Source organism: Myzus persicae, unplaced genomic scaffold (assembly GCF_001856785.1).
Source record: "Myzus persicae strain clone G006 unplaced genomic scaffold, MPER_G0061.0, whole genome shotgun sequence".
NCBI classification, from domain to species: Eukaryota; Metazoa; Arthropoda; class Insecta; order Hemiptera; family Aphididae; genus Myzus; species Myzus persicae.
In genome coordinates, this window is record NW_019104147.1 from 9,661 (window position 1) to 22,842 (window position 13,182).

The following is a 13,182-nucleotide window of genomic DNA, read 5'->3' on the forward strand; positions in this document are numbered from 1 at the left end:
GTTATTTATATTTCAAATTAAGCCCTCCCCCCTTAAAAAAACCCCGGCTGAGCGTTTGGCCCGTTTGGGTGTAAGTAGGTACCTAAACTACATGACCATTAGTAAGAGTGATTTTATATGATATTAGTATATTCAATAAAAATATCTACATCACTCAGCGGTTGACTTTTCTTTAATATCGCAAATGGCACCGATAAAAAAGAAAAACAGGATTACTGTCGCATGTCACACACAAATATTATAGTCCTTGAAAATAAAATTACGACTTTACGTATTGTAATTTGTAGTGCTTAAAGCCGTTGTCAAATTTCAAACGACCCTGCATGATTTTTGACCATCACAATATCATTATTATTTTTCTAGATTATTAAGTTGACGCGAACGATGTGTCATTGCACTTCACCTGTCTTCACAGCAGGCAATCATCGTGTGCATTCTTGTAAAAATCTAAAAGATGACGATTCTGTCGATTTTGGTTCAAGAACATGATTTACACATCATAATATAGGAAACCAAAATATTGAATTGGTGTTGTTGAAATAAAACACAGACGGATTAAAAAACACATTCATTTATTGGTTTTCCAAACATAAATAATTTACTTTATTATTCACAATTAATCTGTAAATTAGGCAAGTACTTACAAAATTATTACAACCGCAATATCATGTTGTTATACACGAGTGGAGTACATAACACATTACCACGTCAATTAAACATATAATACATAACAAACATTTTGTCTGTGCACACTTTTTGTGTACATATATTACATAGGTATATGATTAAAATACACGCACAACATATTATATATCATATATTATATACATATACTATCGTGGAAGACACACGCGCGTGTACCTAAATAATATATGGTGCACACATAGACGCAACCTAGGGGTTGGGCAAGGGGGAGGCTACTACCTCCCAGATATTTTACCGAGACGCGGCAATAGTTTATACTTTTGTCTGATGGATTTCCAGTTTTCTACAGTCTACCCCCCCCCCCCCCAAATGTACCCCAAGTCGAGCCAATGTTGTGTACGCTTTATTATATATAGGTACCCGTAGATTTACAGTAAGAGAAATACAAACGTCGTGTAATACGAGTATATTATTAAGGTTTAGTGTTGGGCAGTTTCAAGGCGGATTTAGGATTTGCACCCTGTACAGCATATTTTGATCGAGGGACGACTGACGGGGTCATATTAATCACTAAACCGACTTATTGACATTTATCATATAAAACAATGTTCGAAAGACATCACAGATGACTATGATATCAATACCGTCATGGTAAATGCCGTGGCACTTAGAACTCGTAACTCGTCTCCTTTTGCTATTTGCAGAACAGTAGAACTATTGTTTTTTTTTTTTTTATATAAACACGTAAGGTTGTATGCAATTTATATTTCACTATTGTATGACGCAGTTCTTGTCGTCCACCGATTGCTGTTGCTGCTGCACGTTCTGTTGCGACTGACCACCGGCCGCGGTCCTCCTGCCGGGCGACCGGTGAGCGGTGGCCTGTTGCTTGGCGTATGCTATGGCGTCGTTGGGCACGTACGAGATTCTGGCCGCAGCGCCGGCTCCCGGGCCGTAAGGACGGCGAGCCGGTAACCGGTACACGGACAGATCGTCGAGCTCGCTGTCCGAACTGGACGAACACGTAGAACAGCAACCGTGCTCGGCGGAGGAATCGTTACCGTTGTCGTTACCGTGTGGTGGAGGCAATGGCGGAACTGGCCTGCTATTCCGGCTCCGGCTCCGACTCCGGTTGTTCCTGCCTTCCCGTCGTCGGCGTCTGGTGCGTCCGGAAGCTGGTGGGTCTGTTGACGACAACGCGGTGCCGTCAAAACGGACGGACCTTCGGCCGCCGGAGGTCGTGGCCACCGTCTCGGGCGTGGACGATGACGATGAAGCGCGACGTGGCTGCGATGGCGCCTCAACGATGGCGGCGGGTGGTGGCACGGCGCCGGCCAGTCTCCGGTCGACCACGGGCCGGCGGCTCGAAGATGACGAGGACGGCGGAGATGGTTCCACGGCGGCAGCCGTGGCAGTGGCGGCGGCCGCGGTGGTGAGTTTTTCAAATTCGTTCAGCAGCCGGTCGGTGATCTCATCGTCAGAGATGAGCTTCTCCAGGAACCTCTGCGGCAGTTTTCCGTTGCTGAGCAGCCGTTGCAACTCGTAAAGAGTGTCGTCCAACCGGCCGCCGTCCGTCCGGTCGACGGCGACTACAGCCGACGACGCAGCCGCAAACCCGTGGCCACGAGGTCTGCCACCGTCGTCGTCGTCGGTGGCCAACTCACCGTCACCACCGTCGTCCCTGTCCAACACGGTGAGCACTCGCCTGGACTCTACCACGGCGATGTCGTTGCGACGCCGCCGCTGTCGCACGTCCAGGTCGGACGGCCGGGCGGCCACGGCGTTCGGTCGGCCAGCGTGCGGTGACAGTATGCCGTCGCCTGCTGCCCGCTGTTGCATGTGGCGCGTCGGCGACGGGGACGACGCGCCGCTGTTGTTTGCGTTCTGCAAAGCTCTACGACCCATCAACGGTGACCGGCACGCCGATTGTTGTGACGGAGAAGGCGACCTGCGGAAATCAAAGAGATTAATGTCGTCATATACGCATACGAGTGTTACTAGAGTCAACATTTATCGGGGTGGCAAAAAATTATCTACAAAAAATTTGCATTTGGTTTATTTTCAGCGCTCGCTAATATCTGTAGTCCTTTACTAAACACTTTCGATAATAAATATACAGCTAATTTAATTTGCCATTATAGAACGTTTTCGATAGGTATTTAATAACATTATTTTTTGTTTTAAAATTACATGCAAACAAAAATGTACATTTTGTTTATAACTGGACGTAAAGTAGATACCTACTAATAACAACAATTGTAATATATAGCGATCTTATTAAAAAATAATTCAAATTGTTACAAGTTATACCGGATAGTATCTGGACTGACCTTATTATTCGAAATTTACAGGCTATACTTATTTCAATTCCGTTTAGTTTGTTCTTTTCGGGATAACAACCCATACCCTTTAATGACGCCTATATGATATATAGTTGAATGCAATGATATTTGTCACATAGAAAATCGTGAACGCTTCACGAGCCTCAATGACAGTGGACATTCGGGTCATTCGGGATATTTGCCTATTATCGCTGTGAGAATCAATGAGCTGAACAGAAATTTGCCATATAGTTATGATTCGTGAAGTGCTGCTGTACTACTTTATAATAAATAAATCGAATATCTTGTGTCGAATTAAATTAGTTTTCATTAGGTATTGTAAGTGAATAGAGCAAAACGTAATCATATTTTATAAGAGTGTATCCATTGTCGGGAAATATCCGGTATAGACTTTTTTAGTGCAATTTTATACTGATAATGACTTTTGGCGAACAGGGTTAAAGGTCACGGATTGAGGCGGGAAGGTAGAGGTCGACGATATATAACTTGACCCCTGCACGTATAATGTCAGTTCTTGTATAACTAAAAAATATATTGCTATACGAAATTGAGAAAACTTTTCCGTTATGGCGTGTATCTTTTAAACATATTATTATATATTATGGATATTTTTGATTTCTCAAATTTTCACTCCAAAAGGTAGTAACTAGTATTAACCGTTAGGTTTACAAGCGATTTTGGCGATAGCCCTTTTGAACATTATTACAGAGACCTCCAAAAAAAATTTGTATCATTATTAAGTAATTATTTTATAGCTTGTTTGATATCAGGTCATTTGGACGATTTGTGGTTAATATCTTTTGAAATAGGTATGGTATAAACATCAGATTTTAATATTGTCTATTTTTAAAGATTTTAAGAATTTATCTGCCTATTTAAATTTTATTCGAAACATTTTAAGCTCCACCCCTCCCATTAAATTCGGTATAAAAATCCACCTGATGGTAAGTGTCAATTTATATACCGTTGTCCTTCTCAGTCGGAGTCGATTAAATCATATTAAGTATTATAATATGTTATGAGCTACCTACATTTAGGCATAGGTAAAGTATTATAATATATATTATATTTTTCGATTTTTTTCTTCTTATTCTTTCATCACACGAAATTCTCCTCCTCGGAGAACGCCGGTTCAATTATACAAATTAAACGGGACTCGAAACTTTCCAGATGGCTTTCCGATGAGATGTGTCTCGATTTGGGGGACGAGTCGGTCGCGCGATTGGGCGGCGGAAGCGATGACGAGCGCGCCCGGCAAGTTATCGGAGTGACGTTTTTATTTTTTTCCTCTCCGTCCTACGGGCGAGCACACATGTGTTACACGTCTAAACTTTCTCCGGGAATTTTTCATCTATTTGAGTGTTTGAGGGTACATGGCGACAAAAGTCAAAACTAATTACCCAAGTGTGGCGGTGGTCAGCGAACCACACATTGTACGGCCAGCTTTCAACTCAGATAATATTATATTTCAATCAGTTTATGACTTTCAGAGAACCGCAAACGCGTGGTTTCTCAGGAAGTGTTATATAACTACCCATATGGTATAGTTTATGTTTTTCCAGTGGTTTTTATAACTCTCACCCCCCCCTAGATTTTACCAAAATGTCTCGAACGGGGGCTAGTGACTTGTCTCTCATTTTTATACATTGATTGCTATAATTTGTAGCAGCAGGAGACGCGATAAGTGTATAGAACGATAATTGCCGACGAAAACGTTCGGTTGATCTCAAATAGCTGCAATTAAATTGACCTTTTGTTCTTCTTTGTTTCTCTAGAATGATATTAATCTAATGATGTGTAATTAGTATCATATAGGTACACATTATATTAAGACTGTAGCGCACAGCCACGAAATCTTATAAGCCCAGGATGCTACTATTGAAAAAAAAGGTTTTTTAAATCAAATTTATTTGTTACACGAAAACCATATTGTAATATCCTTTTTAAAATGTGCATTTTTGGGCCAAAAAAAATGCCCAAATATGCTATGATAAATATATTTAATGTATGTATATATAAAAAGAAAAATTATGACAAGGCAATGTGTAAAATTAAGTGAACATTCTACGCCAAGTTTAAGCAAAAGTGTACACGACCAACTTTTAAACTTTTTTCAATAGGCATTTAATTTTTAAAGTTCAAAATTTAAAAACAGAACATATAAGAGTGGTTCCACCGTGTATACCATTCACGTTCACAATTGACGACTAAACGTGATCTATGATTCGAAGTACCTAAATACCTACCAAGTAATTCCGTTGGCTATTTGTATTAAGATTTTTAATCTTCTCTATTTATAGGAACACTGTCTCATGCAAAATTGTAGTCTCATTTTAATCATTTTATGTTCTATTGCAGAGGTTCCCAAACTTTTTATTGTACGACCCATTTTGAAAATTTTTTAAAATATGGCGACCCACAATATCGATGAGAATGACCTTTTTTTTTTTTTTACCATACAACAGAAAATTAAACTATTTTATTAAATTTTATGTAATTACGAAAAAAAGTATAATAAGTTTAATATATAGTATTTGACTGGGCCGCTGGTAAACTCGTAATTGTCACACTCACAGATAAGGATTGACGATAAAACTGAATTTGAACTTTGAACATCAACGAAAAGTAATAGATGATTATATTTTTGTATTATTTAAAAAATTAGCGCGACCCACAGTTTGGGAACCTCTGTTCTATTGAAATGTAGGTACCTATCGTAAAATATTGACTGAATTACATATTGTTAAGATCTGTCATCATGCATAAAAAATACGAAATATGACATACAAATTGCAAAACATATATATATATAAATATGCGAAATACCAAAAAGGTTCACAAAGATATGCACTATAAAGAGTTTTGAATTCTTATTCACAGCGTCTCTGTCGTGAAAGTAAATCGCGTAGCATACAATATTATAATATTGTGCCGTCGACCGGAAAAAACATACATAAGCGAATACAAAAAAAAACCAAAGCCCTTCAGTAGACTAACGATACTGTCGCGGAGGAGGAGGAGGACGATAAAATCGTATTTAAAATACAAGGGAAACCTACGCGAATCCGCTGGTGGTTGCGGTCCGTCTTCCGCCGGCGGCCGGCGAGTCGGGCGCGGCGGCAACCGGTTGCAGCTGCAGCGTTTGCGCGGGCGTCGTCTGCGCCGTTTGCGCGGCGGCAGCGTCGGCCATTTCCGATTCGGGCCTTTGCGATGTCGTTGTCGTCGGGGGTTCGCCTTTGCTACAGGCGATCGAACAGAAGATGGCCCCCCGACGTGGCAAAAACGGTCTGCCGAGCAGCGACGACCGGCACGTGTGACAGCAGAAACACTGTTCTGTGGCATGCCAGTGTTGTCCTTCGTGACTCATTTGTCCTGTGAACATAAAAGTGTCGAAACTATAAATTATAATATTACCTTCGGGTACGAAATAAGCGCTTGTAAAACATAATGTGTATATTAGTAAACCAGATACCCGGTGGTCATGATTGTGTGATCGTGTATAATATCGTCTTTTGACTACATTTATACCCACACACCCACGCACCACGCAGTCCTACCCGACTTCAATTTTCTACCCGTCTTCAAATTGTGTAGGACGTTGTTTTCGGTGATTTTTTGTAAGATTCACCTCGAAATTTATTATTTCGATATTTTATGATACCTATAATATGATCATTGTATATTATTATATGAGATGCGGGATTACGAGAACGTCGAAAATTTGTATGAATATAAAATTATTTTATTACAACTTCCCCCATATAATATCTCTGTTAAGTCAACTGCGCATGCATTTTGGTATTTCATAGGCCAATTCGGATTTAACCACATCTAAAATAAGTTTCATAAGTCATAAATCACATTTCTATCGATTTGGGCAGTATTTATGGCTTTCTTAGAAACTTATTTTGCATATAGTTGTGCGTATTACTAAGTTGAAACATCGTTACATAAGATACCTGTGATTTAATAATAACGGGCGTACCTGTTTCCGCCCAAAGTTTATAAACCAAAAGGTACATTGTCAAAGCCATATATTACATTAATACATTTATAAGTTTGTATAATATATTTTGTATGTTCATTGTTCATGTAACGATCGTTTTTTGATGTAAACTCTTTTTTTCTACATTTATACATAGTAAAAATATTATGAAATTGTCCCCGACCGTATTAAAGTATAGCTTAAAATGATACACCACGGCTGCCAATTTTTGCGATATCCAATTCATATATTTATTGAACCTTATAGGAATAACCCAATACGGCCAAAACTTTTCATTGGTTCGATCATTGTAGAAATGCAATTAAATTGATTTTGTTGGTGAATTATTACAAATTAAACAAACGATTGAAAATCTATGCTTACTGTGCAACAATTAAAATATTATAAAGAGAAACTTATTAAGAGTTATATATAAACTTATAAAGAAAAGATTGGACTTTTTAACCGAATCCGGATCAACATTACTTGTGTAATCTGTCCGTACTCCAACAGGGCAACATCTTTCCACTCATTGGTGAATTTATTATATCTGCACTACAAGAGTTTATATGTTATAATATGTACAGTCATGGGCGCCCATAGGTAACATTTTAGGGGGGGTCAAAATAAAAAATTTCGGTAATAAGGTAATAATATTATTGTGGTAATATTTATTGAGCTACAAGTTCATAATATTTTTTTCCAGGGGGGGGGCAAGTGCCCTGTCTTGCCCCCCTCCCAATGGGCGCCCATGTGTACAGTTATGTAATTTTAAGCGAAATGTATAATATTATTCACACATAATACACACAATATTATTGTGTTGGGTCCATAACATACGACGTGTTGAAAGTCCGATCCATATAAATCATTTTCGGTAATTTAATTAACATGCATTGTCATTGTATATAGTAGGTATTTGACGTCGTTTAGTCGATTATTAGCGTTTTTTTATTTTTGTATCAACAATAATCATCATTATTATTTTCCGCACTCTGATCTGTGACCTCACCACTATAACATACAGGGTTATCAGCCGCATTTTTAAATTTTCAGTTTTCCCGGGTCAGATAAATGAGAAAATATTGCAAAATACACAATGTGTTTCTCTGCGTAATAATACACGTCATGGCTATACAACACAGTCTTGAAATCATATATTGGATACGAATGACAATAATATTGAAAAAAAACCGATAGCTTAAATTATCGTCAACCATTCTGCAGAATCTACTCTCTGTTACCTCATACACAACAATAGTTAACATCCATCTTTCAATGACAAATTTAACATTTAGAATTTCATCTTATTTTTTTATAATTATCAAAAAAGCAAAAATAATAAACGAATAAACGTTTTTTAAAGTTATGACTAAGATTTTTTTTTATTTGCACACCAACCTATGAATGGCCACGATTGGTCAATATATCTCTAGAATTTAATACCTTATATAATGGGCTACATATATTTAATAAAGCAAAACCGCATTTTGGTCTGATATAGCGATATCCTTATCACTAATTTTGGGCCGATAGCAACAAATTAACATTATACGGTCCAAGGGTAATAAATTATTTATGAATATACTAAAAAAAAATTCAAAACCCCTCATATTCTAAAGGCACGCCGCTGATTGTATATAATATGGGTACTGCGGTGGGGCGGCATTGCCGCTGATCGCGTGACGGGCGGTTATAATATATTGGTAATATATCATAATATTCATCTCGCCGCAGTAAACGAAAGAAAAAGTCGGAAAAAGTAAAAACCGTTTCGAAATCTAAAACGTGTAGACGCTCAAACGACGTCGATACCGGTTTGTCCGGCGCGCGTACAAGTCGTCGTAAAAAAAGGAAACCATGCAACGTTGACGGAATAAACGATAATACATAATGAACGTTTTTAATCTCGCGGCGGAGAGATAAAAATATAAAGACATGTAAAAAAAAAAGTATATTAAACACACAATAAAACGCATGGAGCACGGCTATTGTTTTGCAGTTTTGCTACAGTTTCATATACGCTGCGGCGGCAGTCATTATTAAATTACGTACAGAACAATATTAATGATAATAATAATACTGTGAACTGCTCATAGTATAACGATTTAATATAATATGTTACAATAATTAATTAGACTACAATATTGTATGTAAATTATGTATGCGCCTAAAATTAGTATATATATACAATATACATGTATATAGTCGCAAAGGTCCCATACAATACGCAGTGGCCCGGATTTAGGGTATTTGTCACCATGGTTAAACGTAATTTTGCCATGTATTATAATACCTTTTCTAAACAAAAAAAATATTGTCAACAATTTAATGTACACAATATAACTATACATAAAACCATAAATAAAAATAAAAAATAACATGATTTTTATCAACTTGGATAGAAGTTTTACTATAATAATCGTACATTAATACTTTTTAATACTATTAGCCATTATTTACCTATTAAATATGTACATAAATTATGTATTATTATTATTATTTTGTTTTTAGAATTCTAATTAATTTTTCTGGTTTTATTTTTGCGGAATTGTTAACCGCACCCGATAGTTTATTAAATGACACATTTTGTCTTGCAATTTCTTAGATTCTGAGCTTACCGCGGTTCTATAATATGTAGTATTGTAGTAAGACGTTCCAGTAGTACAGGTTTAAGATAGCGAATAGTAGATTAAAATAAATGAACACTGAGGTTCACAGTTTTTATGATTATTTTAAATTAAATTAAATATTTAAATCTTAAAGCGTCTGTCATTGAAGCGCCTGGCGTCCTGGCACTCGCGGGCAACAACCACCACCGCTTCCCCTCCCTAGACCCGGCACTGGCTATACGACCATTCGAAGACCACGGGTTCTTAGTCTATTTTGATGGTCCATTGAAAATCTACATCCCCTCGTAAAAAAGATAATTTTGTCTGAGAACCCCTTGTTTGAAAAGAGCACCGACGGCTGCAGAATATAATATTATGTATAGTATGGTAATATTGTTATATCACGATCATAATAATAATTATAATAATAATATCAATAATATGTACAATGCGATGTAGCAGTGCAACAGACGAGTATAATATTAAAACGCTGCGAGGATCCCATCCCGACAAAACGCTCGCGATTAACACTATATAATAATATCAATGGCGGTCGCGTTAATTGCCGTTCGTATCTCCCGTCTGGTTCGGTAGGTAGGTATTATAATGCTATAATAATGTGTATAATATTATTATTATAATGTGCACGGAAATGAAACGTTGATCTACGCGGCCGGAGCTATTCCGTTTTTGTTTTGTTTTCTCTGATGTCTAACCTGCTGCTGCGAAACGGGTTCGGCAGCGATGGGGTTTACGCTTTACGGCGGGGGTCATAAAATAGGAATAGTTTCGTTAAGCCCCAGCTCGGGTGCGGAACGAGACACACGATGTGTTATTATACGTTGAAAAAACACCGAACACCGGACGCTCGACAAATGTTTAGTTTGCGAGTGAAACGAGTGCGACGAAAAGTTCTCTAAATGATTATTACTGACTGCAGCTAAAATAGTAATAAAAGAAACCAAGACGCGAGCGGAAACGAAACGGTGTGGCAATGCAACCGTTAATGCAGTGGTAGCGAGAGAGAGGTGTAAACGATATATTTATTTTGTTTTTTACCATTGAAAACATAAAAACGTACGACTTGTATTCCCGGGAGTTCGCCTACTGCAAGATGATTAATTTTCTCATCCACGATAGTTCTTTTTTCGTGTTGAAATATTAATTGGTATGTAATAGGTATGTATAAGTGTTTCTGTTTAAATTCAGATTTTTACAACTTTTAAATTTATCCATAATAATAATAATAATAATAAGTATAATCATACCGGTTGGCAGTTATTTACTTGAAGATCATATTTTAAAATCTTTGATTTTTTACGGAATAACTACAATATATTATGTATAGGACGTGGCGATACAATCTAGGAGCAGACGACTTTAAAAAAAAATGTATGCATTTAAATTTAAATTTGAACAAGTATTATAGTTTCTGAGTTATTCTACGTAATGAGTATCATGGATAATAGTCTATTGAATATTTGAATGGAACATAAATAGGTATGGGTTGAGGATCTATACAGTTATAAGGTTGTACATATTAAGACTTAAAATAGATGTTAATCACTAATCAGTGATGTTAAGTTAGTCCATACTCTATAGTTTATGTTTTTTTTTAAATTATGTAGAATGCATATTATCTCCATAATATAGTTAGGTTCTAAACCCATAAGCATTTATTATTATTGATTGTACACAAGTATATTCAAAAGGCCATTATCCTTGGTACACAAAGTAGAATAACTCATAAACTATACTAATTTTTCGAATTTCGATTTCAGGAAGTATCTAAAAATGTATTCAAGAAATCATCCACTTTACAATTATGAATTATATATTATTAAAAAAAAAACGAGTTCGTCAAGAAAGTCATGCAATTTAATAAAATGTTTCGGTATTTAAAAATATGCAAGCTTTATAAATTTATAATATAATATAATATAATATAATATTACCTACATAAAATTCTGGATTCTATAAAACGCAATAGACGGAGCGAATAATGAACTCGAAGGTTAAAAAAGTCAGCCTGCAAACAAGTACCTACCGATTATTTACTTTAATTCACGTGGTATTACCGGTGTAATTATTTTTAATGTTATTTTAAACTTTCAAGCGATTATTTTAACTTTAGCTCACGTCATTAACGGAATATTCGATTTGGTAGTTGTATTATGGGTACATACACACAATACTTATTAGATATATATATATATATATATAGGTCTCTCGCGGTGATTATCGTTTAATATATTTTTGTGTTCTGGTTAGAATTTTTTCTGCTTCTGAACGGTTTTCACATTAAACGATTCGCATTTCGCGGCTATATAAAATAATTATAACTTTATCAAACGTATATCAAACGCTATAGTAGACCATCAATTAGTACACCCATGTATAGTATACGATATCAAACATGTATATGTCCTAGACGAAAAGTCATTACCGTCGCGACTTTCTTAAAAAGGTTTTTGATTTGTACCTGTTGATTAAGTATACGTATTATCTAGTGAGTTCGCTCGCTCGAAATCGAGTTATATCCCCGTTCGAATGGCGAACAACAACAACAAAATAGCCTCGAATGTTATCGATCTTTCGTTCATATTTTTAGTAGGCAGTAGTCATATTATAATATCCAGCATGAGTAGCCGTTTAATAATAATAATAATAATATTTTAATATTGTAATGACTGGATCGCGGGCTGCAAAAGCGGCGGTAACGAACCGTTAAATTCGAGTACAAAGTGCAGCCTATTCTACAGCTATGTATATAATACTATAATATATACAACAATAATAATTACTGTATTTTATACGTATATAGTATTACGATCGTATGATGCCGTTTCCACTCGGAGAGACTTAATAATAATAACAATTGACATTTAACTGCGTTCGCGGTAGTCCGTTGTTTACGTTATTAAATTTTCGATCTCGGAAGTGGGTTAATTGATTTACGGCGTGCCATGCAGCTACGCCGATGCAGTTCCGATGCGCGTGTACGACGATAAGAATATTACGACTGATAATAATAATATTATTGTTATGACTTATGACGAATGCCCGTAACGCAATACGTATTGTATGGTTTCTCCGTGACGACTTATGATATATCTAAATTATTTTTATATATTATATAATTCTACTGTACGTGTGTATGTCACTGAACTCCTCCTAAACGGCTGGTCCGACTCGAATGGATTTTTTCGTATGAGTTTGGATGACGCCCTGGATGGTTTAAATTCACAATTGGACCCGATAGGTCCGACCCCGGAAGTTGCTCTAACAGGGATTTTAAGATTACGAAGGAAATATTTGTTTATATCCGGTTGCTATTGGTCATAGGAGAACTATAAATATATTTAGTAGAAATTGATGTTTTTGTTTGTTCATTGGTTGCCTGTAGTGGTTCATCGGACAAATCAGGTATGAGCATGTATACAAATGAATTTTCGCACATTGCCTACCAAGGTAGCTGAGTTGCTCTTATACCCGCTCATCGGCGTGTCCGCAATCAAAATAAAAATAAAACATATTATTTATAAAAAGTACTCATTAAGCGGGGTCAACAATCCACGGAAGGTAGGCATAATGTACT

At 36.7% G+C, this 13,182-nt stretch overlaps 1 protein-coding gene across 2 annotated transcripts in view; it reads right to left on the minus strand.

The window, feature by feature from the left end:
- Positions 1-553: 553 nt before the first annotated feature.
- The window catches only part of LOC111039265 (protein prickle-like), a 117,983-nt gene continuing 105,354 nt past the window's right edge, over positions 554-13,182 (minus strand). For both annotated transcript variants that reach the window (XM_022322686.1, XM_022322685.1), the window contains exons 6-7: positions 6,047-6,359; positions 554-2,593 (exon numbers count right to left, since the gene is read on the minus strand). In XM_022322686.1, the coding sequence (XP_022178378.1) occupies positions 1,417-2,593; positions 6,047-6,359 (1,490 nt within the window). In that variant the 3' untranslated portion in view covers positions 554-1,416. The remainder of the gene's footprint in view (positions 2,594-6,046; positions 6,360-13,182) is intronic.